General features: G+C 37.0%; 1 protein-coding gene across 1 annotated transcript in view; it reads right to left on the minus strand.

Annotated features, from left to right (window-relative positions):
- Positions 1-20,950, minus strand: part of MACC1 (MET transcriptional regulator MACC1) — a 32,802-nt gene extending 11,852 nt beyond the window's left edge. The window contains exons 1-2 of the mRNA XM_072412547.1: positions 20,831-20,950; positions 626-735 (exon numbers count right to left, since the gene is read on the minus strand). Coding sequence (XP_072268648.1) covers positions 626-731 — 106 coding nt within the window. The 5' untranslated portion in view covers positions 732-735; positions 20,831-20,950. The remainder of the gene's footprint in view (positions 1-625; positions 736-20,830) is intronic.
- Between the last annotated feature and the right edge of the window lie 6,348 nt (positions 20,951-27,298).

The following is a 27,298-nucleotide window of genomic DNA, read 5'->3' on the forward strand; positions in this document are numbered from 1 at the left end:
AACCTCATATAATGTTGACACATACGCAATTGTTACTGGCTTGCCTATATGTCTTAGGAGTTAATATTTTTGCAGGAGTGGGTGCCAGGGTGAGGGAACTTTTTTACTTTTCATTTATTTGCTTTTTATGGACATATCAGGGATATTTTGGGTACTAGGCAACAACTGCCATGAGTGAATTAAGTAAAAAAAAAAAAACAAATCCTAATCACCTACTACACTATCCAGAAGTATTTATGCTAAAATGCTTTCTTAAGTTCACTAAATGAGTGAAATCTCCTCTGAACACTGTTACTTTTAGTCCTGGTTTTCCCTGGTGGTGTGATTGTGGGGTAGGGGGTATATACCAAATGAAAAGCCCTGAGACAAGAAAATACCAACTACAGCAGACGGAAATTTGTCTACATGCTATTGTGGAAGAATTATACCTATGAATATATTAAATCACATGTTGTTAAAAATTGTTACAAATGAGGAATAGTTCTTCCAAACGGGGGGGGGGGGGGGGGGGGGGGGTGGACAGTTGGAAACTAAGTATCTAAATGTACTAATCTTCATGTGTGCATAGATCTGGTAAATCAGTCAGATTTCTATGACGTCACAGAAGTAACAAAGGATATTTCACCTGGTTTGCTGGTTGACCCATTCTGTCCATCAAAATCAATTAATGTTCCTTCTGATTTACTTCTTGAAATGCCCCCAGAACGAAAAGAATGAAGCCGCCTTGACATTGTCCTGACAAAATAAAATAACAGTTAGTTAATAGTTAGTTAGTTAGTTAGTTAGTTACAAAAGCCACAAAACTCTTCTATATTAGTTTTGGTAACTTGTCACCAAGGAGAAAGGCTTCTTGTAATTTGAGTTGTGACTACTTTGATCTAATTGAGTTTTGGGCTGATTGGAACCATGCTTAGAATTGTTCAGACTTTATCAGTATCCTACATGCTGCACTGTTCATACTAAGCCGCTTCCACAGGCTCTTATGGGGCCGCAGGACTGGCATCTCACACGTGTGGAGACCCGCCTCTGAAATCTAGGTAGGATACTGGTTTATGAACAAAGCATTCCCTGTGGAGATTTCTGGTGCTTTTACTTCCATCTTGAATTAACTGGTAAGCATTTAGAAATACCTGTTGTTTAAATTGACAATTAAGTTTCCTTGGCTTTTATTTATGGCTATATCCAACTGGCAAGCATTGATATATACCTGCTGCTGTAATTGGCAATTATTATTTTTTCTTGGCCATTATATCTTGGCCCTTATATATGTTTGTTTCTGAGTTTATACCTGATAGTTAGATGTTATACTGACCAAATATACTGACCAAATACATATGAATATCATTTTTTTTTTCAAACTATATTAAATGATTCTACTTTTACTCATGGGATAAATTGGAATGTCTATCACTTTGAGTAAAGCTAGCACTATGAAGTGATATTGGTTAAGCATAAGTATTAACATATTTGTATGACCTTACTGTGGTTGATTAATGGTTCATTATTCAACCAACTACTTATTAGTTGTATTGCAACTTAGGGAAATAGTTCCCAATATCCATCTATTCATCTAATAGGCTCCTCAATCACACCTGCTGCTCTCGTCCAATCTGCTGCTATCATCTCTCTACACTCTGTGTTGGGATCCAATTTTTTAACTAGATAAAGTAGTCTATTGCATTTTGGTTATCGGTGTTGCACAGTAGTGAGTATAATGTTAAAATTATTTGTAAAATAATTTGTAAAAGTGATATCTTATACATTGTTCAGAATTGGAAGTATTATATATGTTGTTGATTATATATCATGTTTGTAAATTGTAGGTCTCTAAATCTTTTGATTCATTCTGAAGAAGCGATTCTATAGTCGCGAAATGTGTCGATGTAGAATACTACAATTAGGAGACCACATGTTAGAAAGAGATCCCTTTTCAGTTTTTAGGAAAAGAATTTGTGATAATACTCTTTTGTGATATTATTTATGCTGTACAAACAATCGTACAACATTTTTTATTGTAGTTTTAAAAATTATTTACTATTAAAATATTTATTGTTTAATTTTACTTTATGCCTAAAAAGTCCTATCAGCTAATTTTCATTGATTTATGAAATTCTGGAGCAAGCTGTGCTTGATTTGCAAAAAGAAACAACTGCAGAGTTTGTCTTGGTCATTAAAGAGTTAAATAAGGTTGCAGAACAGCTTATCTCTTAAGATCACCCACAACCTCAGCTGTGTTTAGCAAAAGATTTCTTATGCAAGTCATGCGGACAGCCCCTGACAAGCAATCAGGGAAGCCCCGTTTGTATATAAGAGTCGTACATATATCAGATGTCCTTAACTTGGGGACTACCTGTATTGTTTTGCCAATATGAAATTGTGCAGTAAATTCTGTCTCTAGGTGGGACTACATATGAAAAAGAATGCTAGGTTTCATGTTGGTAATACTTGTGAAGGGCAGGATACACTCTAGCAGGATGGAGGAGTAGGATCTGCATGCATGATAATAATATCACCAATGGCTGCCCAATGGGTAAAGAAGTGCCAGGCTGGAATAAGGATACAAGCAGATGGCGGTGGTGGCAAAAGAGTGAGCAGGTGTGCAGACTTTGCTATGCTGGAAGAGATCAAGTTACGAGGTAAGTGGGCTATAATGTGAAAATCACACTGTGCATATTTGTATATTTTGCTCCCGGGGTCTAGAACAATTTCACTTCTGCTACTCTTAACATAATCTAACGTTGTTGCTCTGATTTGGGTTGATTGCCAAATCAGGCGGTACATCTGACATTCGATCTGGTTTAATTAAAAGTGATTATTACCATTGTTCATGTTCTTAACTGTTATTTGTGGAAACACCCTGGAGAAGCAACAAGTCAATGGAAAAGCTGCATATCTTAGCAATGTGATCATGAGCCCATATTTACATTGGCAGCAATTGAACATGCCAATTTTGTTATAACCTATCACTAAAATTAAAGCTGAACTCTGGGCATAAATATACACGCAGTTTTGCAAGTAAGGTTGATGTTGTTTTTGTAAGGCTGGTGACTACTATACCCTTCCTTTACCTGTGGCGACTGATTGTGTAATTACCCCACTGGGGTTTACTTCTATAAACAGGATGTGTTTTCCTTACTGCTTGCTGGGGTGGGACGATGAGGACTGCTCTAACTCACAAAATGTCTTACCTATCAATGATCTCAATAGCTAATTGACAGGGATGTGGCAGGAGATTAGTTAGGAGGAAAAAAACTTGGAATCACTCCAAATTCCAGCCACTGGTAATAATGATGTCCCAGTGTATCATTGGACTTATAGTTTATTCCGGCATGCAAAAAAGGTAAAAGGATATGACTTGGCTGTCTTCCTAATTCCTCCTCTTATTGTTATTCTTACATTTTTAAAGTAGATGTAATAGAAATTATGACTTTTTCTAAAATATTAATAGTTTTTTTTTTATAGAAGCTGGTGAAGAGAAGTATTGTTAAAATGTAAGCATGTGGCCCCCCTCCTCCCCACAATTGTTACAGTTAGTAATGGTTTGTTGTTTTGACTTGTCTGAACAGTTAATGTAAAATTAGGATGTTCCCTTCATTTGAAGGGTATTGTACAGACGTTGGTGATACCAAGGAATAATCACAAGTTATGTGTCCTTAAATGTACTGCATATGTTAAATTCTTACCTTTGTTTCATTTGTTTACTGGAAAAGTTATCTGGATAAGGGATGAGCAAGTGAGATTTTTAAACTCGATTTAGCGGCAAATTCGGCCGTTCTCGCTTATTGAATTGTAAGCGAGAACAGCCGGTGTAAATTCACTACTCAGTGTGTGATTCCCGGCACTAGAGGTTAAATAGGGACAAGTCTCCCCATTCAAGCGTCATCGGGATTTTCCTTTCCTCAACCTATCAGAGAGCACTAGAAGTTTTGAAAGGGGAGACTTGTCCCTATTTAACCTCTAGTGCCAGGGATCGTATTCCCAGAGCTGCATGAATGAATGCAGTAATGATAATCCTCCTGTAACAATTTCCTGGAACTTCCAAATGGTCCGCGAAATCCGTTCGCCGAAATTTCCTGGACCCATCAGAAGTTCGAGGAAATTTTCGCTCATCCCTAATCGATTTTTGTTTATATGCCCATTATTTCTGTTCATCCCCCCAAAAAAACCAATAAAACTTTTGAAATAAAATGTAAGCATGTACCAGAATTCACTTTTATTATTTACCATCAATTTAATTTAGGTACTCCTCTATCATTTTAATAATGTTGTACCCAAAACTGGGTTTATATGGTGGATGCGGCCTTACACATGATTTATACGGATGCAGTTGTATATTATTACTGCATGGTTTGCCACTGTTGTACATCCAATAAGTTTTTTTTATCTAAATATAATGGAGGGATCTATAATTACAAGCCCTTATGTATACAATGCGGATATATATGATCAACTGCAAATATAAGTAATCAATGCAATGCCATTGCTTTTGTGCTTTGCATCACATACTTCTTTTAGCACAAGGAAATACCTTTTTGTAACTGAATACCTTTTTAAAACCTTAAAGTAAATAGTTATTCATACTGTTTATGAGTTTTACGTAGTGCAGTTATTAGCATACAGTTGGGATGATCCATCAAATCCTAATACATTGCTATTGCTATGAAATTTAAATGAGAGTTTTTGCTGTAAAAGATGTGTTAGTCACTAATATTAGGTACTTGTGAGGAATGATCATATGGTGGATCATATTTAAATAGAAGCCAGACAAAACATTACTCATATTAATGTAAAGGCAGATATTAGAGAAGAATTATATATAGGGAATAGCAGTTGCTAAAGGCTTAAGAAAAATGTTCACTAACTGCAAGGCATTCACAGCTTTAGTGTTTTTGTTCTGGGGTTCTATGCATTCATGATTATTATGTTGAAGCAGTTTCTGCAATGGTCACAGTGATAGTGATGTAGAGAGTGGGGATGATGAACAGCATTTCTATATCATTTTAATTTACTGCAATATGCTGTGGTGGCATACGATGCCCTGTACCCAAAGAAAGGGGTAAATGACGCTTATGGAGTGGTGAGTCGATAGGGAAAGCATCTGATCTCACACAGTTGATTTCTTTTTTTGTTTTGAGAGTTATAAAATTACAAAATTTGAGATTGGGCATTAGCACTTGCAACATACACATTTGCACACGTTAACAATTTTTTTAGCCCATTCATACCCCAAGAACTGAAAAACATGCCCAATGTATTTTTTTTCCAATGTAGCACACAACACGTGTATTTTCCCCTATGTATTACATTGTCCTAAAGGTAATGATGTTATTAATTGCAACAAAATACATCAAATGACACCAAATGTATGTAAAACTAGTGTTATCAGTGTTAGCTAGGGTTAGGATTTGAATTATTCGTTTTTTTATGTAACATTTTTCTAAATCTACTAGTTCATCTTGTACAACCCTCTACATAGGTTGCCAATCCTGCTATATAAAGGTGGTTATACCGCACCTCAATCGATATAGTGGAATAATGCATGTAACCACCCTAACAAAGAAACTTCTGTAAATTACTGGCTGGATCAAACCTAAAAAAACTTGACCAGCCACTTAAACTAAGGTTTGGTAAAATGCAATATAGTAGGCTCAGCCTGGGTGGGAAGCTCTGATGATGGATTGTTTTAGGATGCACCTGGCTGGATGATGCACCTTCCTCCCACCAGTTAGTCAAACTGTCACAAAACTTGCTCTGATGAAAATAGGAGGCAAATGAGCATAATTCCATTAAAGTATACCTAAATTCAGAAAACAAAGAGTCACCAGGAGGTAGTATGGATTGACAAAAAAAAAAAAAAAAAAGGACACAAAAAGTAAAAAAAACATGTGCAGCCACACCACACACAGAGCCAGACGCCGGGGATAATGTAACTCCTGTGCATGTGCATGAGTTATATCATCAGTGGCCATCCAATGGCTGAAGAGGATCGGCTATCTTCACGAAGTCCCCCACAGAGCCAGCGGCAAAGTTGGCGCCTTGTAAGGATGCAGCGATGAAAGGTCCTGGGCCTATAATCACTGCAGGGCGGCTGCACATGGCTATGTATGTTCCATAATCACCAAGTATTCTGTTCAAACTTGCCGATTATGGCAGAAGCTCACCACCCATCGAGTTTAGTTCTGCTTTAATATACCTTGTCTCAATCATAACACTAATGTGAATATACACTATAGTTTTACTTCAAAGTATGTTGGTTATGATCTAAAGTATAGTAAGCAAGTTTGCAAGTTCAGAAAGCTCACACCCTGCAGCTCTCATATGACCATCAAAGTGCAGAAAATAATGTCATTCTAATTCATAGCTAAGACCGGACAAAAGCAGGCCACCTGTAAGGTGTCTTATCACTGGCAGAAAAATAAAACGGCAGACAACATTTCTATTTTATATGATGATATAATCTATAAACTCATACCTTGAGTCTGCAAATAAAAATTGGGTCATTACAGCCTCATAAAACAGAACTTATTTTCTTGTTACTACAGCATTATTATTAAGACTATTATTAGGTACAGTAACCAGGTCGTATAAAAATTAAATTTAATGGAATTTTTTTCTAAATTCAAAAAGCTATAGATTTGGCCAAACTGTTTCAAGTGTGTTGAGGGAAAACTATAGAAAGGTTGTACTTATAATTTTTAGACTGGAAAGAGAACAGGCTCACTTTAAATATTTGTTCTTAGTCTAGGACTACAGGTTTTTTTTTGTAGCACACCTATATTTAGCTATAACTATAGTTTCTTAAAAGTAGTGTTTCTTAACTTTTTTAACATGGGGGAACCCCTTGAAATAACTTTCAGGTCTTTAGGGAAGCCCTGCAATAATTACTATACCCACACCTCACAGTACATTAGAATGGTGGTCATTGGGAATAATGTATCTTACATTGATGACCAGTAGTAAGAAAAGTCACCATTACAGACAGCAAAAAGTTCATTGGTGTGGTAACTGACCTAAGAAGTACACATTGCTCAAGGCTCAAGCAATCCCCTAGCAACCTCTGGAGGGACCCTGGTTGAAAAACACTGCTTTCAAGTAATTTATTTCATGCATTAATGATCTAAAAGCTTCCTTTAAGGAATTAGGCATTGAATTTCAGCAGGAGGATTGAAGACCGTTTAACCAATGAGCGGTGTAAATTCCATTCTGCAGTTTATAAGCACCATATATCTACTGTAGGGTAAGATTAAAGTGTGACAGCTGAAGATCCCAGTATTTTCCATATAATCACCTGTAATTCAAACTTTCAGATTCCAGCTGTCATTTTCTTGGGTGGGTCTTAATCTGATTAGTGGCTGAAGAAGTAGAGTGACGGTTCTTGGCACTAACATTCTTAAAATATCTCCAGCCTTATCAAAAACTTTCTACTCTGGAACGCTAAGTATAACTTAGTAGAGTGTCTCAGTTTCTGAACAAGAAAGAGAAAATACAATGTGACACTCAGATTGATAGGACCTGATTTATTAAAGCTCTTCAAGGCTGGAGAGGAAACACTTTCATTAGTGAAGCTGGATCCAGCAAACCTGGAATGGATTTCTTCAGTCATTTGCTATTTGTAGCATATGTTTTCAATCCTGGACCAAATCATTCCAGGTTTGCTGGATTACCCAGCTTCACCGATGAAAGTGTATCTTCTCCAGCCTTGGAGAGCTTTAATAAATCAGGCCCATAGTCTCTTATGTTTGCACTGCTATAAAGTGTATCTTAAGCCAAAATATTTTCAATAATATTGGCAAGAGTAGTAGATAAGTAGAAAGTCATTAGTTTTTTAATAATCTGCCTTACTGTTTGCCTTGGTCAACATTATCAGTAGACAGGAAGTATAGAAATTCAATATTTTACAGTAGTGATTTTTTAAGAAAATGAGAAGTTTTTTAATGGTGACACTGTAGTGTACATTTGCTTTTACCAAGGCTGTTGCCGGACCCTAGAACACAGGGCACATTCCCTAGATCAGGGGTGCCAAACTCTGGCCCCCAACATCGTTTTTTTGGCCCCCAAAGAAATTCTAAATATGAACTGCAGCTGGCTCGCCGCTGCATTGAAAAAGTGCCGCTACTACAATTCCTGGCATTACTTTTGTCTATAGACCAGCGAGCTCTCTGCCTATTCGTGGCCCGCATTGGACTGTTTTAAAGACACAAATAATGCCGGGAATTTTAGTAGCGGTGCTATTTCCATTCCATTTTTGTACTTTTCCTTGCTACTCTAGGGCATAGACTTGAATGGTTGGATATTCATAGAAGAATATTGGTATTATTATTGTTAGCCTGTGCAAAAATTTAACTCAGAAGGCTACAAATAGAGAAAGAGGCATAAGATATTTTTTCCTAAATAAAAAAAAAAAAAAAAATGGTAAGCCTCTTTCTCTAATATAAGCTTGTTGATTGAATGTAAAGCAAAACCTCTTTGTTTTCATATGAAAAAAGTTTATATCTAATGCGAAGGAAACATTTCCTCAATGTTTTCAATAAATTTCACGGTTGATCTGCGACTTTATCTAAGTTTTTAATTTTGGCCCTCTGTGTATTTGTGTTTGACACCCCTGCCCTAGATCTTCTACTAAGTGGCACCAGTTTCCCATGCATTTGACAAACAACCCCTTTGTTCCTGAACCTTTTAATTTTGTTTTGTATTTATTTTCTATGTTCAGTGAGTAACAGTATTTTCCTCCTACCATAAGTTCTCAGAAGTGTGTTGGGTGGTTTATTCAGAGATTCTGGATTGTATTGTAAATGATTGCATGTAAAGAGAGAAAACAGATATAACAGACATGTTCTGAACACCTTTCATTATACTACTGTACAAGCCCTACAATATTTCAGTTTGTAAACCTGTAGTACCTTCCTTTTTCTGTAGAGCAGGATATTAGAGAAATCATTCCCCAATGGGACACAACCAGCAAAATGAAATCAGAGAGGGTCTTTATTCATTCTTTCTGTATTCATACCTAAAAAGGTTTTACTGAAGATATAAAGCCAGATTTGTAAGTTTAAGCCTGTGCCCACCAATGCCCAGCGTAGACATGACTTGTCTGCAGCTAATATTTGTTTTTGAGCTCTCTTCCTAGGTAACTTGCAGTTCTCTGTGGATGTAATGTTATACTAGTAAATAATAAGATAAAAATAGTATGAGCACTGCAGTGTTGACATTTTTTTAGTGCCAGCCATCCTAGAGGAGGATGAACTTTTTAGTAAAATCTGTCTTTGCTATCAGATTCCTTGCAGGAACCTGTCTGCCTAGGGGAAGGACCTGGGCTGTCTGCATCTCATCCAAAAACAGAGGATTAATAACCGTCTCATAACCGCCAATAAAACTAACTATGTTACAACTACAAAATTCGTTGGCAGTAGTCCGTGTCTTCCCTCCCCCATATTGTCTCTGATGTTTGGCCCTAATTTGCCCATTTAATCTTCCAATCAACTCTGCTGATAAAAGTCATATTAGCTTTACAGGGTGTCCTTTAAAGCAGAGGCAGACAATTAAAAAGAAAACCACTTTTGGAATGTTTCCATGATGTTCTGCTTAGCTCTACTCAATTTGCATAAAGGCATACATTAACTTAAACCATCTCATCTAACAGCACTTGTGCATGAAGGCTGTTGCCAGTTCTATTGCGTTCTCTCACTTGTTTCAGCTCAAATGTAAAATAATGTCTAAATACAATGAGATCATACCTCTTTTCCTAATTGGCTGGAACGATTTTTTATATTTGAAATGACTATTGATCAGTTCATTTTACCAAATGGAGGTCTAAGTCCCAATGGGGAGAAATCCTATAACTTATAGTCTCAGCAATAAGGTTTTAACATTTATCTGCTTTATCCTAACTTAAAACTTTTGGTGTGTAAATAAGCTTTACCCATTGATGGTGCATCTCAGTGGGTTGTTTCCTTAATTAATATCAGGAAAATTGATACCAAATAGAAAAATCTTGCATCGCTAATAGAGTAAAGCAATATATGCAACTCCAAACTAGATTTGAAGATAAATGTAAACATTGACTGTTAATGCATCACTGGAGGGAAAGTGAGTGATGGAAACAAGTGGCTCATTTGTACATTACTTGTAACATTGATATGCACAGTGCAGTGTGCCTTTCTTAAAGACAAACATTTTGTTTGAGTGTCAGTTAGCCCTGAGGCAAGTGACGCTCATGAAAGCATTTAGTAAAGTGGAATGCCTCTTCCCATCTCTACTGCATAATTCATGAACATGACTTAGAAGTATATTGAATCCGCAGAGAAAAAATACAGCATGGGTCTCCTTGTGAAAGTGTCATAAAACAAATTTACATTATAAGTAAAAAGTAAAAAATGTTTGACATTTTACTAACCGGCTGCTCTTTCAAATAAATTATTAATGTACAAGTGCTTTATTCATTATTTACAATATGCATATAACCTGTGTTCTTCTTGGGATAGCCAGAAAACCATCAGCCATTTTCATGCTATACAGATGCCCTATTTGTAGATACTGAATGTCTCTATGGTTGCCTTTAGTCCTGGGATTAGAATAAATACAAGCCAACCATACAATTCTTTTCCCATGGAAGTGGTAATGTTTAGGTGTCAATGGGACCTAAGGCTCCAACTGTGAATACTAAATTCCACATACTGCATATTACAGCATATTGATAGAATGATGCAAAAGAGTCATGATAACTTTTTCTAGTATTTTCTGTGTATATCTGGAACTTGGGAGATACACCTGCCCTCTGACATGAACTGGATCATGTAAACCAAAGGTTGGAGCCCACTTCAGTGAATTATGAAAGATATTTTATGCAGACTTTAATATTTTAACATCAAGGAGGCTTTATGAAAGCAGTTTTAGAAAAGGGCCCAGTAGACATGGATGGTGCCTGCACAACACAAAACTCTACAAATGCAATATTACCTGAACCTTCTTTAGAAGAAGGTCAGAGGAGTCGGCAACACCTGCTGCTAGGCTTTCCATTTATTTGTTTTAAAAATCAGGAACTGCATTTTTTCTACATACTCATTCTGCCTTGACAAACTTTGAGTTTCTGACCATCTTTACTTACTAATGATTGGCCGTTTCTTCCTGCTACACTGACCAGACCCTGTCTCTTCCCCACCCCCCCTCCTCGTAGCACTGCCCTCCCTCAAAGTCACCAACACATGGAGCTCCAAGGTAATGCACTGAGGCCTGAATTCAACATGAAGCAGTCCCAGTGATTAAGGAGCTTGATTTTGCATTTAGGAAAGGTACATTTTTCCTTGTATAAATAAAGAATGTCATTGAAAATAAATTTAAAGCACATTTAAAATAGTTTTAGCTGATATTTGTTGATTTGTATTTGCATATAAACAAGGTTCCCACAAAGTGACAGTGTCTTTGGAAAGGGGGCCCCCGACCCACTGATACTTACCCTGTCAGCACACCAGCACCTACGTTTCCTCCATCACAGCTACCACTAAAATCCCCAGTCCTGACTTGTGTTGAATGCTCTTGGGAGCAGTGACAATGAGGATAGAGATTAGAAATTTCTAAGAAACCTCTTTCATGACTGAAAAAATGTCTATGCACCAATGCAGAATTCACTCAGAAGTCTCCTATTTCCAATATATGAAATATCCACCAAAACAGGTCCATTTATTTGTCTAGTCCATAGCAGGTAAACATTGTTGGGGGTCAGTTCATCATGGTTGACAAGGGAATTACACAGTTGGACAATGTGATACAATGTGCTACATCTTCTTCTATAAAGGTATCTGTCTCTATTTTTATTCCATTCATCTTTTTGCTACTACTGACATGTTCCATATGTCATTACTAGTGTTGGTGTTAGAATTCGGGTTGTCCTTATACTCGACCCAAAAACATGGGATTCAACAGCGCAACTTCGTGTGTAAAAAACTGTGTTAAAAAAAATAAAAATAATAATAAAATAGTTTATTGAATGTGTGTGATTTGTTTTACTAACTTTCTTTTTTTTTTACAGGTTATCCCACAATGACAGGATGATTCCCACGGCTGCACAGCCCTGGGAATCCTGCTGTCAGTGTAGGATCCCCGGTCACTAGAGGTTAAATGGGGACAAGTCTCCCTATCCATTCAACTCTGGTACACAAGTCTCCCCATTCATTCACCTCTATGACACTGTTCTGAATGAATGCAGATGGCCACGGCCACATTCATTGAGAAGATATTCTCAATGAATGCGGCGGTGGCCAGCCGCATTCATTGAGAACAGTGTATGATCTCCGGCACTAGAGGTTAAATGGGGACAAGTCTCCCCATTCGAAACCCTTTAGTGCTCTCTGATTGGCTGAGGAAAGCTTTCCTCAACCAAGCAGGAAGCTCTGCTCCCACCATTGACATTGACTTAATGGTGTTCGAATTCAGCATTCGATCACCTGAACAATATCTCTATATTGTTCGATCACCTGAACAATATAGTGAGATATTCAACCAACACTAGTCATTACTTTGAAAGGGTTATGACAAGCCCATAGCGGCAGAAGCAGCCATGAGTCTAGGCAGATCTAAAATTGTGACTTGTTCATTTTTGTGTTTATTATTCCTCTGGGCTATTCTAGTAGACTGTATTTATTCATACTTATTTCTGTACCTGGCTTTAGTCTATGTCTCCACACTTTCTATACCTATCACTCTTCTTGTCCTGTGCATGATTTCCTGTCTTCACTTGTATTACCTGTCCAACTTTGCTTTGATACATAGTGAATTTCAAAAATCCCCTTCATTGGGGGTAATTTACTAAAGTAATTTAGTTTTTCCTTGCAAAAGTTAATTTACTTAGCTAAGTGAATGTGTTAAAAATTCACTTTCACACAGTCCAACCCCTGGTTTAAATCTGTTCTCTAGTGCTGGCATGGAATTTTTAAAATCCATGCCAGTACCTCTGTTCCATGAATTCCACATATCTTTTTCTCTGAATACATAATATTATCCTATCATTGAACCCCCAAAACTGCCAAGTACTGTTCCTTACTGCTCATGATGCCCAAACACAAAAAGAATTCCCATACTCTATACAGACAACATTCTTAAAGAAATTCAAACTGAAAATTAAATGACAAAAGCCACACTCACTTAATCACACATACACTGATAAAAATAATTATGGCAACAATTACACAACAGCAACTAAAGTAAAAGCTTTCCTTAGCCTGTCAGAACTAATATATAGGTCAGCATGATATGTGTGCTGCAGAATCAAATTGAAAAGCTTATACATCATAACAATACTCATTCTTGTTTTCACAGTTAATAATCACTTTTGTTTCACAACTGTTTGTGGGAAAAAAAGAACAGTATACTTAACCTTGCTTTAAATTCCAATATAGTGAGTCATTAGAAAAGAATTAAAAAAAAAAACTTCTCTACAACAGTAGTCCACCAGAAGTTTCACACTTAAAACATTGCATAAAGCATTCAATAGGCTGAAACCATCAATGAAGAATGCTCATGCTACAGTGATCTCATTAGGGAACAAAATCATGAGTGATACTTAGTAAATTATGACATGTTTTCTGACAGTTTCTTCATACTTGCATTATAGAAGTATGATGTCTTTTATAATTTTCTTTATACATTCCTTACATGAAACGGTCATATCTTCTAAAGCCTCTAGATACTGTTGCCAATCAAGAAATTTTCATTTTATGGAAAACAATGATATACCTATGGAATGGCATGACATTTCCCACATACATTGGTAAAACGTATGAGGACATTTATTTGTTTTTTTAGATTTTTATGATAGCCTTAAATAAAAATGACAACCTGAAAAAAGTGGCAAGCTAGTTCATTTTAACAATGTTCTGTTGTTTTCTCTAAATGCAACTTTACCCACTAGGAGCAGAATTCCACCTAGTGTGGGTACTCTGCCCACTTTTATTCAGAAAGCAAAATCCAGGGTTTTTCCCTCCCAGTTGATTAAAGTCATCTACATCATGGCAACAAAAACACACATTTTAGTCTTCCAGCTCTCTCTGTGGGCCCCACAGACCTAAACTTTGGGGGATCTTCTTGGCTTTCCCAGTACAGACTCCCAACACAGACTCCTCATCTGGTCTCAGGGTGCAACTTTCTCCTGATTCCAAGGCCGATGTATTTTTATCAATGGCTAGATTTTCTGGCCTGGAAAAATGGAGGAGTGTCTTTCCCTTCCATTCTTTCCAGGACATTCTGGGCCTGGATCCCAAATAAAGAGCTGCAAATCTGTAGCAGTACAATATATTCATAGCCCTATCCAGGCATAGTAATGCCTTTTCCAGGAAAGGTTGAAGTAGATGATGCTAAATATCATCTTAATTTGGCATCCCATATTTTCTTTTTTTACACTACAACAGCAACAGCGCTTTTTAAAAGTACATGTACAACTGGTTTTAGGGTAGCACAAACTCACTCACATCTCCTTCAAGCTTTGAAAAGGTGGAGGCAGTGGTACAGGGAAGTAGTATGCTGCAATTTTGGGGTATCTACTTCGCTTTTGCCCCAGGCCCTATTTTAAACAGCCTCTTGGTGCGGGGCCAAGGCTTTTGCAAACTCATTCCTGCCTTCCCGCCCAGCCTTTTACTGCTAAAAAAAAACTTTCTGCAGAAGTCTTCAAGGTATTCCCCACATACGCAATGTAACAAAAAGAACCCCAACTATAATCCCTCCAGTTGTGTATCTACCTAACTTGTTAAATTGCAAGACAAATGCTTGGCCCCAATGCAAACAGCTTAATCTGCTTTTAACCAGATCAGCAGTTAGAGAATATCCTTCTATAAAACACAAATTCTGCAAAACTATTTATGGGATGCTTGTGAGCTGTACAGCCCATAAAGAATGCCACTCCTTGAATTGCAACAATGGCACCATATGGACTTCACTTGTCACAGACCTTTGTTCAGTGATACATAAGATAAAAGCATGTTTACATTGACTGGCAGTTGAGTTTTGTTTGCAGTTTTTCCATAACATATGTTTTTGTAAAACAGCAGGTGTAACATACATTCAACCTTGCAGTACAAGACCTTATTAAAGCTGTAAATACAATGTGCACAATGGTGATTAGTAAGGCTATAAAAAAACAAAAGTACTGAAGTCTCTCTCACTAATAATGTACCTATGCAGGTCGTCATTTACCATTAGAAGGCTTGTTCCTATAGACAAAAGTGTAAACCAGCAGATGTTATCAGATAGGTGTGGTTTTGAATGCCAAACCTTGTGTGCCCACAGACCCCAGTAATGAGAAACAAAGCCTGTACTTATATAGGATACCCTTTAGTTATAATCCAAATATGTAATATGTTCAGGATTCAACCTTGCTTAAAAAAATGAATAAGTATAGAGACCATGAAGAGTAAAAGAGTAACATTCTGCTTAGCCAAATATTCCTGGTCTTGGAAAAAAAGAGAAATGGAAATGTGCAACACTAGTAAATTCTGCTATTTATAAAGGTTTTAACCCAACTTTTACTCAAAATGCATGCATGTTTTTTACTGGATTTGATTAGAAACTGTGTTAATTCATTTTTTCTCTCGAGTCATAAATTTTCTAAATTAAATCCTTTGTAGGTAAATTATTTTCAATAGACCTCTAAGGAAGGTTTTTGACTGAGAACCTGCCACAACACTGTTATGATTTTCACCCCATCTGACCGGTAATGACTACACTGGGCAACTATTATCTAATGTGTATAAGCTTCAGGCGGTGTGTAGGCAATTGTTAAAATTTCAATGAATTACAGAGACTGCAATGGAACGAATAGTCGCCTTACAAGATTTCACCTTCTCTGCATTTCACAATTGTGTCAAGCCCAGCATGCACAATGCTGTAGATGGGGGTGAGTTAAATAAAACACTTCGAGTAGGTAATCAGGGAACGGAGTTCAGAGAGTGTTCAAAGCCTTCCATTTTAGCAAAAGGTCTACTTTATAGGTTGCTGGGCAAGTGAGGCATGAAGCTTACTCAAAAGTGTCACCTTACTTCATCTAATCAGCCATATGATCCAATAAGAAATGATTAGAATATGGGCAGGTTCATTAAATCAATTAATTCAAGATAAAGAATTATTTTTCAAAATATGAAATACATTCCAAGAAAGATAGCATTAACAAAATAATGTGAAGCTCTATCATTGAGTTGAGAATCTATAATACCAAAACATCAAACCACCAGCTTAAAAGACAACAATTATCTGAAGAAAACAATATTTTCTGACTTTTGTACCACCATGTTGGCACAGGGTGAACTAAGACTAGTGCATCTGCAGCACAGCCTATAAGGATATAAAGGAAGAATTACAAAGGGTTTCTTTGGGACTGTCATATGCTTAATGTAGCCTAAAATAGAACTCAAATCAAATCTTTGTTTATGCTAGAGTAGGGAGGTATTAGAATACATCTCAGAATATAATTACTGTCTGTGGACCTTTTGGGTAAATTGGCTTTCTACTGATGACCATTGCCACTTAGGAATGAGGGAAAATACAATATTTTATAGTTTATGTCATCGTATTTGGGTTGGTTTAAAAAGGATCTTGTGGCTGTTAAGCTAGCAAAGTAGATTTTTCCTTTCTAAGGGATATTTCACATAACCTAAACTGTGCTGGTACATATACCTGTTCTTCAACTACAGTTTGCAAAGAGGAGGAAGCAAGCACAGACCTAAACAATTACACACCTAAAGTCGTACACACTGTCTGAAGACACTTGTTTACTATAAGAAAATAAAGATCCTTTTTTTCAGGACCTTTACTGGGGTGAAGTATTATTATGTGGGACAGGATGGGGGAAAACTGTTGAAGATCCGGTACCTTAAGGTTTCTACTCAAATCTGCAACAGCCCCCTAAACCTTTCTGCCATAACCAAATTTTGGAAGAGCATTGACATCTACAAGTAGTGTGGTATATTGTTATTAAGCCCTATCTTCACAAACATTCCCAGTACTATGATGTGCAGCCGAACTGGCCAATATGAATGTACAGAGTGTAGCAAGAGGCTGGCAAGTCCTGAAGGCTTTGGCCTTCTAATGTGGTGGGGTGGTTTGCCCCCTACCCCCTCCCTTGAGGAATGTTGAATTTTACCTTACAAAGGGAATAAAAAAGCTTTAAAAAGAAAAATTTACCTTTAAATTATCTTTTCTCAATATTAAAAGGGTTCTACATCCTGAAAAGTGCAAGTGTTATCTATAAATGTTCATGTCTTGTTTCCATGATTTCTGCAAGTAAATCAGAGCTGTGCTTCATTTACCATTCACACAACAGAAATCATTCTATATAGCAGTGATGGTGAATAAATGTTCTAGTTTTGAAAATCTGATTGCTGGGATGGTATGAATAGAATATAGCAATAGGAGACCAAGTTTGAAATGGCGAAACACGTTTTATGACCTATTTCAAATTCAATATTTATTAATTTTGGTTCTAAAAACCTTTACTGTGGTTAGGAGAACTGTATTTAGTATTCAGTTCCCACTAATCCCATGAAGCAATGTGGATTTGGGACTAAATGAATATGCAACACATTTTTATTGTTACTCACTTATGACGTTAGTTGAACTTTATTTAGTACCTAGTTCCCAAAAAACCCCATGAAGCAATATGGATTTGAGACAGAATCTGTATGTAACTTACTTTTTGCTTTTGTATGCTCTTAAAAAATGCTCTTTCTTTATTTCAATATTGTCACAAAGTGGTTTTGGCATCCTAAAACATGCTTTTTTACTCCTTGAGCATAACACACCAACCTGCTTTTTCATAGGAATAGGAAATAGGAAACCAAGACCAAAGGTGTGTAATATACTTAACACCAAGCTCATTTTAATTTGGGTACATCTGCACATATGTACTTCATCACTGATACTGCTACCATTAAACTTGTGTTGTTAGTAAGGCAAGTTGGGGGACTTTACATATTTTTCTGAGTCATACACACACATACATACACACACAGGTGTGGTTTTTGCTTCACATCTCGATAAGTAAACACACAGACGTCATTCTGACCCTGGAAAATGTTGAAGCTGCTGATTCACAAGTATTATTCAAAAATACCTAAAAACGTAAATATGTACCCACTCAAATATGCAATACTTTTCTTTTTGTTGTAACGAAGTTCCACCTAATGTGCCATTAATCTACAGCGATGATATGTATGAATTTTTTTTTTAAAAATCAGAAACCTAGTTATAAACAGGCCATTAGACTAGTGACCAGAACAATTATCTGAAAAACGTGCTACTTTTCAGAGGAAAGACTGCTTTTAAAAAATTGCCACCCATTGAAAGGTGTTGATTGCAGTGATTTCAAAATTGACAATCGGCCTGAATAACACTTTATAGTTGTGTGTATTCTACACATACAAATAAAAGTTTAACTGTTATAGGTTGCTCTAGTGGAGTCTGATCTTACTCTTACTTTCCTGAGTTGCATGCATATTTCTGTTCAATGATTTAGAAAAGTCTTTTTCAAATGTCTTACCCATGAGGAACCCTTCAAATAATTTTCAAGCGTCAAGGGAACCCTTCTATTATAAGTCAAGGGGAAAATGGTATTTGCATTGGTTTCCAGCGGAAAGCATGCCCTTTAAACATTATTGATCAGAATGCCGCTTTTACAAACAGACTGTAAATAGATCATTGGTTTTATTAGGCTGGCTCTGCCACATGATGTTGACCCAGAAACTGTAGACATCAATGAAATGTAGACACCATCTTATATGGCAGGGGTCGGCAAACTCCGGCCTTTAGGCCTAATGCCGGCCGCCAACCCGCGGCTTCGGAACCGCAGGTTGCCGGCGATTCGGCCAGGGGATGTTAGGAACTACTGGAGCTGGAGCTGCTGGAGCTCCAGGGCTCCGGTGCCACCCCCTTGCAGTTGCTGATACTTCCACCACCGGGATAAAAAGGGAAAGCTCCCTAAAGGTAAATCCCTCTCCTCAGCAATGCATTCGGAGGAGAGGGATTTCACTACTAGGGCGGGTCTGGCCTAGTGTGCTCCCGCCCACCCTATAAATGACCTAGTGGCCATAAAACTTCGCGGACCCCTGATATATAGGGTCAATGAGACACACCTCCAAAGACCCCTGGCAACTTCTGGAGCAACCCTGGTTGAAAAATAGTTGATTTGAAAGTCAAAATCAGAGTAGCTCCTAGTATTTTTAGAAGCAAATCAGTAGTTGTAGCCTCTCTATCTCTCTAATTACAGTTATTGATAAAATTGAAATTCCTCTCCACTCATAAAGCCCTGTGCCTCATAGTGTATTCCACCAAGAATATACAAACATAAACCTATTGATAGCAAGGCTCCTTGGCTTTTCAGCTTATTGATGGCAGCATGTGAATTTACCCTCTTTACTGCACTTCTGGATGGCAGGGGAAATCTGGCTTTGGAAAATTAACCTTAATTTTGTCTTAAGTTTAGCCTTTTAAATAGGATTTGGGGGAATTATATTGTGCAGTCTTATTTACAAGTATTGGGTCAAATACAGTGATTAAAAGACCAATTTAAAGTTTAATGTAGCCAGCTTGGTAAAAGATAACTCTTTGTTGATTTCTGTGGGTTACTATACTTTGCACACAGCTACTACTCCTTTTTGTGTTGCTTTATTTAACTAACTACAATTATTCTTTATAATAATTTGCTACTTTTATAAGTAGAAATGGAACACTAAGATCTCAGAATGTTCCAATTGTGATGATTTATTGGTCCCCCACTGCACACTGTGGTTCATCCTGACAGCCATGATGTCACTACCGGCAGTATTGATACAGGGGCCTACAGATTGAACTACTGGACAAACCATGGAACCAGGAAGCCAAACCTTTAAGAAATGTTGTGGTGAAAGAGCCACTTTAATGTTGGATGCCAGCCAGAACTTAAATCCTACCTTCCTATTACTTAAATTAGTTATATCCAGTCAATAATGCATCATACTAGTTTAACCAATTTCCCCATTCAACCTGGTTATCCTGAACTGTGCCTGTATGAAAAACAAGAACATACATCACAGCACTATCGGCACCAGTTTAGTTATATATATTATACACCATATTATAAGCGCAAGCAACTCCATGAAGACACATGCAATTTTTCCCCAATTAGTATCAGTACCAAAGTAATTCTGGATACATTCATGGTGCAGCCAGGATTCAGAACCACATGAATGTACAGACATCATACAATCACATTTGAAGCCAATAGAATACAGTTCACAATAGGCAGGTGCATTTATTGAGGTCATATAACTACAAACATGCTGAAAATGCCAATATGCAGAATGGCTGTAAAAATGCATCATTAAAAACAGTAATTATTCGATCACCTTGTCTTTCAGGTACTTTACCAATCACCCAATTTTTAGGAGTATATAGGGTGTATGCTAAGAGTTTGTTGTACCCTATAGTCAGTCTGTTGGTCTTGTGATCTAAATCATGCTCAAATTGAGCCATCAACCATAAAATACCACCTACAGGTTACGAATACAACATAATGTATACTTTTGTAAGATAGCACATAAATAAACCTGAATGAATTTTATTTTTGCCCACCAGGGTAGAAAAAAACAGACTATGACACTGACCACTTAACAAAATGCAAGGCTATTAAATACGTGACTTTAAGACTACACCTTGTACGTCACTGGCTAAGAAAACTGCATTTATTCCTAACTCTGTTCCTGCTACACGATCAACAAATTATTTAGTAAATGCACCCATGTTTCTAAAATACAGAACTTCTAAATTGATTAAAAACTATTTTCCTAAGTTAAAGTAACTTTACAAAATGACTTACGTTCTATAGGAGCTCAGCTCAGATGAACAAATTCATGGTGCTCTCCTCATGCTCAATTACTCCTGTTTGTTTACCTAGTCAAGCAGTTAACTACAGAAAGTAATGATTACCTTGTTGAGCAAGACTAGGCAAACTCAGACACACCTAGTCATATCCCTGGAGCTCAGCTCATTGACATACCAATGAACAAAGGCTCCTGGGACTTGAAGTTCTATTGTGAAAAGGTAATGCTAGATGAAAGGTATGCAGAACTCACTACCCAGAATCCTTGCATGTGAACCTGAGCGAACACCTGAAACTACATTAGGAGTTTCGGTTGAAGGAGGAACCAGGGAGAGAAGTGAAAAGTATCTTGTCTCTGTATCATGTCACGTTTGCTTGAGAAAGGCATTGTACTTGTCATAGTATGAAGTTTGCAATGGTTCTAGCATGAGCCCACTGGACTTACTTAATCAGGCGATGAAAACAGCAATAATGATGTAGTTATGTAATGAACATTACCCATAAGCAATGAATCAGATTTTGCTATGGTGTATTCATATAAGATGAAATTTGATGGTTCTTTGCCTCTTTATGTTGAATTACTTGATAAATGTGTGAGTTATGTATGCACATCTAATTTTCTTCTTTGTATAATATGAGAATTTTGTATGTCTCCTGATAAATGTTACCATTTATGGCATGCAGCATTTTAATAGCCTTTTTCTGAATTAATTCTATTTAACTCATTTGTTTTCTGGAGGACAGGCCTCTGTACAGTAATTGAATGCAGTCTTCTGGGTAAATCTGTGAGGTTATATGGAGTGTATTAATCTTCATCTGCAATTATATACCTTAATCATTTGTAATGAAAGAATATTTCAACTTTATTATTCTGTTATAGATAAAAAAAAATATTAAAAAAGTACTCCTGTTATAAAGCAATTTTATATATTAGATTTTTTACATCATTTGTTTATTGATCTATGAGTAATTATTAACAAAATGGTTATGGACACTGAGGTCTTTATGTAAAAATTAAATATGTTTTTAGACAGATCAGCTTAATGTCAATAATTTTTTCAATACAAGTTATTGCTTTTAATTGAACTTTTTTGCAATGCTAAAAAATTGTGTTAGACTGCTACTCTAAACAATGCTTATCCATAAATCAGCCAAATAATTAAAAACAACAACTCCATGTCTGTGATTCTTATTCTCAGAATTTGCTAATAAAATATCATGAAAAGAAATGCAGTAAGATACTGAAAGTTCTCACTAGTGGCTGCAATATAGTTGAGAAAATTGTAAAAAATGTGACAGGTGGTCCCCAAGTTAAGGACATCCGACATACAGATGACTCTTAGATAGGAACAGGGCTTCCCTGCTTGCTCGTGTGCAGGACAGAGGCTTATTGGGGGGAGGGGGGCAGTTTGCATGACTTGCAGAAGAAATCTTTTGCTAAAAACAGCTGAAAGTGTGGGTGATCTTAAGGGATGAGCTGTTCTGCAACCTCTTGTAACACTTTGATGACCAAGACAAACTATGCAGTTGTTTCTTTTTGCATATCAAAGCACAGCTTGCTCCAAAAGTTAATGAAGGTCTAGGTTCCAGAAAGATTTTTTTTATTTTTGCTTTGTTTGTGATTAACTCACAGTGAGGGTTTTACAGTAACTGACACTACAATGCCTAATAATAAGTTGAAACAAACATCTCTCCTAATAGCATTTATTAAAATAATAAACCTGTTTCAACTTACATACAAATATCACTTAAGGACAAACCTACAGTCCCTATGTCATATGTAACCCGGGAACTACCTGTATGGTTTAATTAAAGTTGAAGCCAAATTCCAGCTTGGGCATGAGTATGAGCATGGGATAATAATAACAAGCCACTATACAAACCCTCACTGTCCGACAAAGACTCACCAATTCATCAGTGCTGTACTGCTCAGCCTCTACTCTGCCCTTTACTCAATGTATACATTATTTTTTATGCTGCAGGTGATGCTCTAGTAGGGAGGAAAGCCAGCTTTGACAGCTGGGAAATCCTTAGCGTAGAGTGGGGTTTTAAACCTATTAATATTAACATTAATCATGCTACTATTATGGAATTATAACTCAATTTTTTCCTTTTTAGAAATAACAAATAACATGCCAAACTACTAAGGACCTCAACACTGTATTTTCCTTATCCTGGTGTTTTTTTTTTTTCAGTAAACTATGTTTATTATATTTATTTTTATTTATGTTTATTAGTACCCAGATATGCAGAAAATATTTTTTTATTCAAAAGACATCCATAGCTGGGAATGTTAAGGACACATGGGGACCAGTAGAGCAGTGGTCCCCAACCTTTTGAAGCTCGCAGAACATTAAATGCACGGGCTCCAGACTTCGCATGCGCGGGGAGCTGTGTGTCACTCAAAGGGGAGGAAACTTCTCCCAGAATGATGTCATAATGATAGAACCCACGCACTCTCCCATTGCAGGTCTGAGCCTGTGTTGGGAGAGACACAACCCGTCCACTGCCCTGAGCCTGGGATCAGTACAGGAGACATGATCGGGAGACATTGGCCGGTCTGCCCCCCCAAGCGGGGTCCTTCTTCTGACACTGCTGAGGGGGTGCACCCGCCAGTGCCACGGCACACCAGTCAGATGGCACCAGTGGACCGCAAACCAGAGGTTAGGGACCCCTGCAGTGAAGGAAACTTAATTTGCCTAAGTTTTAAGGAGATTTCAGTTTTGTCACGCCATTTATGCCTCCTATCAAAACAATCTCTTTTGCCGCCTCTTGGCCTTTTCTGGGTCACAATCACTAAAATGACCCAGGAGGTATTTTATACATCTCTTATCAGTTATATAATTCTGCTACATTGATGTTAGAACCTTTTAACACACAACATTTGGATCTTGTTAAAAAAAAGAATAAACTGTGTACTACTATTGAATTTATATACACCTTTTATATTGTATAATTTTATATGGCAGCTAAAGTCTAAAACCTCATTCACAAATGCATTAGACACAGAAGCAGATCCATCTTCTCCAAAAAAAATTCAGACTATGCTTAATGTTAGCTTTGATGATCTGAACTCCCTTGGAAGGAAGGTCAGCTCATGAGAACAATAAAAATGAACAGCCGAGACAAACACAAAGTCAAACACGTTTAATGGGATGTCCTATTGTGTGCTCAGATGTATAGATCTGTTCATTTCAATACACTTTTCATTCACATGGTGTCAAGAAACATTCAATGGGTGTAAAACACCCGTGCTGAGCATTCCTTTTTGAACAATAACTATACTTGTTGTGAGAAGAACATGCTTCCAATAGGCATCTGATATTCTGTTGAATTGTAAAAATAAACCTGGGCTGGCCTCTAGAGAAGAGGCACAGAATTTACATACTCTGGCACAGTCTCTCCGGTGCTGAACAAACATTGTCTGACATAGACGATTGAAAGCCAAGTCTCTGCTAATGATATAAATAGATATAAATGCTAATATGTCAGCACTCTAAAATCCCCTTCAAAAATCTAATAAACAACATAATATTAGCTACTAAGATAGTATAGGGGAAAGATTCATTTCAAACTGTATTCAAGTTTATAGTCAATGCAAGATAAATAAAAAAAACAAAATTCTCTAATCACCTGTTTCAAATAAGCAAAAAGCAAAGAAGGCGAAAACATATTCATCATACCGGATACTGTTGTTCTGTTATACACTTAAGCTGCGTACATACATCCAATAATTATCGTTGGAAAGGAACGGCGAACGACTGACTGGCCAAAAATTGTTCTAAAAAAAGTGACCAACGATGCCGACGAATGAGGATAGTCGTTGGACATGAACAACCGGCACGGCAGATCTGATTGGACGACAATCGTTCACCATCTATTGTGTGTACGGTCGTTCAGTGATCGTGCATGTTCTGAACATGCGCAATGAACGAACGTTCTGTACAGGTGCTTCACTGTACTGTGTTCATGTATGTGTGTATATATATATATATATATATAAATATATTTTACTAATTGGGAGGACCTGTCATATGAATAATAAATTTGACCTGTCATTATTCTTTATCATTCATATGACAGGTCCTCTTTATTAGTAATAATAAATTGGTCAGTTTCCAGTGCAGTTCTTCATCGGGTTCCAGGATCTGATATCGTAGAACGATCGTGTCGTTATCTGCATGTACAGGATCGGTGCTATACGATCGTTCAAAGATATCGTGCAGGATCATTGGTCGTTCGTTTACCAATGATAATTATTGGAAGTGTGTGTATGTAGCTTTAGCATACACTCTAACCCAACCATATTTCACTAGAAGCAAGCCCAGGACAGACCCTGCTGCCATCTCCCATCGTTGATATTTTTTTAAAACATCTTGCCCTAATTATACTGCTATTTTGAAGTGTTTGATTTGCACTATAAGAGAACAAATACTTTTACAGTCAAATGTGTTTACTTTTTTATTTGTTGCCAGCCTTATGACCTAAATATCTTTGGCACATACCACAATCCGATTCCCCATTAGACCTCTTTGTAGATCACATTTTAATTAAAGTGGACCAAAACTAAAATGTTTACCTTACATAGAAAACCCTTTTATATAAGGTAAAAAGTTCCTGACAGATGCTGACATACGTAATGCATCCCAGGAGTCTTATGGCTGCTTCCTTCTCCACATACCCGATCTCGGTAATGCACAGAAGGAACTTTTTCTTCAATGGGGAAAAAGAAAATGCTGATCCTACGCATGGGCAGTCAGATCATCACTCTTTTTTTTCCAATCTACCGCAGGCCACATCACCTAGTCTTGAGCCTGAGCAGTGTGAGATCACAGAGAGGACAGATGGTGGTGCCCTCCACGCTGGGATAAAGGAGGATTCCGGGACAACACGGGACCCAATCCAGAAAACCTCCAGAGAGATTGACTGATCTGCAAAATTGAAGGTGAGGTTTTTTTTGTTTACTTCTGCTTTAAGCAAAATAGCCCAGTCTAGCACCAGCCCCATTTTTATTTGTACCTTGTATTTACTGTATATAGTGCTAACATATTATGTACAACTTTACTTTTTTTTTAGAAGTCTACAGTTGTATTACTAACTGTGCCTTAAATAGGCTTAAAATCCAATATGAGCTAAGGCTAAGCTTGAAAAAAAGCCAATTAACCAAACTGCACATTTTTGGGAAGTGGGGGGAAACTAAAGTGACCCCACACAAACACAGATTCGAACCTGGGACACTAGTGCTACAAAGACATACTGTAAGTGCTAGCCACTAAGCCACTGTGCCATCCGAATCCTTGGCCAGTTAAGGAACAGCACACAACAATGATGAATTGCAGTGATAAATACAAGGAACATATACGAAATGTTTTTCTGTAAAATGCCTAGTACAAACATAAGAAATTCAAACCTATGCTGTCATACAAACCAATATATACTATATATTAACTATGGACCATATTGGCAGGCTGAAAGAAAACAAGGTCAATCAAGTCAAATAATTTTAAGTAAAAACAGATGAAGCACAAGAAACACATGATGATTTTAGTTGTGTAGATATTCCTATGACTCCATCTGGCCCATCAAGAGAGGCAATATTAGAGTAAAAGAAGAAGAATCTCCTAAATTGCATATGCAAAAAATACATTTTTAAAAATATCCGAGTAAGTAAATTGCTGCCTTTTTTTATACTTCTGGAGTTCATGTTTGTGTGTCCTAGATTTTTCCTGTTTCTGAGAACCTCCACTCATTTCTTGTTTAATATTCTGTCACTTTCAGATATGTATTTCTTCAGCATGAAGCATATAGTAAATTATTTGAATAGTATAGTACTGTACCTCCACAAAACATTAATAAACTTGCTGCTGTCACTGTGATAAAACAACAGGTAAAGAATGGATAGTTTGTAGAACCTAGCTGTGACAAGCAGTGATGAGTGATGTCAACTGTCAGTCTCTCTCTCCCTAATTATATAGTGAAAAAGTAAAGGATTCCTGCTGTTTTAGCAATTTTAAATTAAAAGTAATAGACATGTAGGAACAATAGTACCCACCTGTCAATCAAAAATAAATATCCTCCAGAGACATTATTTATCATTTACATACACTAATAATCATCTATGAAATCAATACCTGTCCTTACTGTTATCCTGCTGTTTAAACTTGCATATTATTTCTAGGCTTTGAATTTTTTAATGGTATAGAGTCTGAAAATGCCTTAAGGATATATAGTATTCTAAATATCCCTTACAGTAAAAAATTAAGTTTATTGGTGAGCTGTTGAATTATTAACGTGGTGTACAGGTAAGTGGTGATCAAGGTATTCTAAGGGAGAATAGCACAATAATATTGAAAATGGTACACTGTTTTACAGCTAAATATACTTCTGGGAACCGAAGTTTAACAACTATATATCTGTAAGAAGACAGGCTCATGCCATGATTTAATGAGCATTCAGCAGGGAAGG

The sequence above is a fragment of the Pyxicephalus adspersus genome, chromosome 5 (assembly GCF_032062135.1).
Source record: "Pyxicephalus adspersus chromosome 5, UCB_Pads_2.0, whole genome shotgun sequence".
Classification (NCBI taxonomy): domain Eukaryota; kingdom Metazoa; phylum Chordata; class Amphibia; order Anura; family Pyxicephalidae; genus Pyxicephalus; species Pyxicephalus adspersus.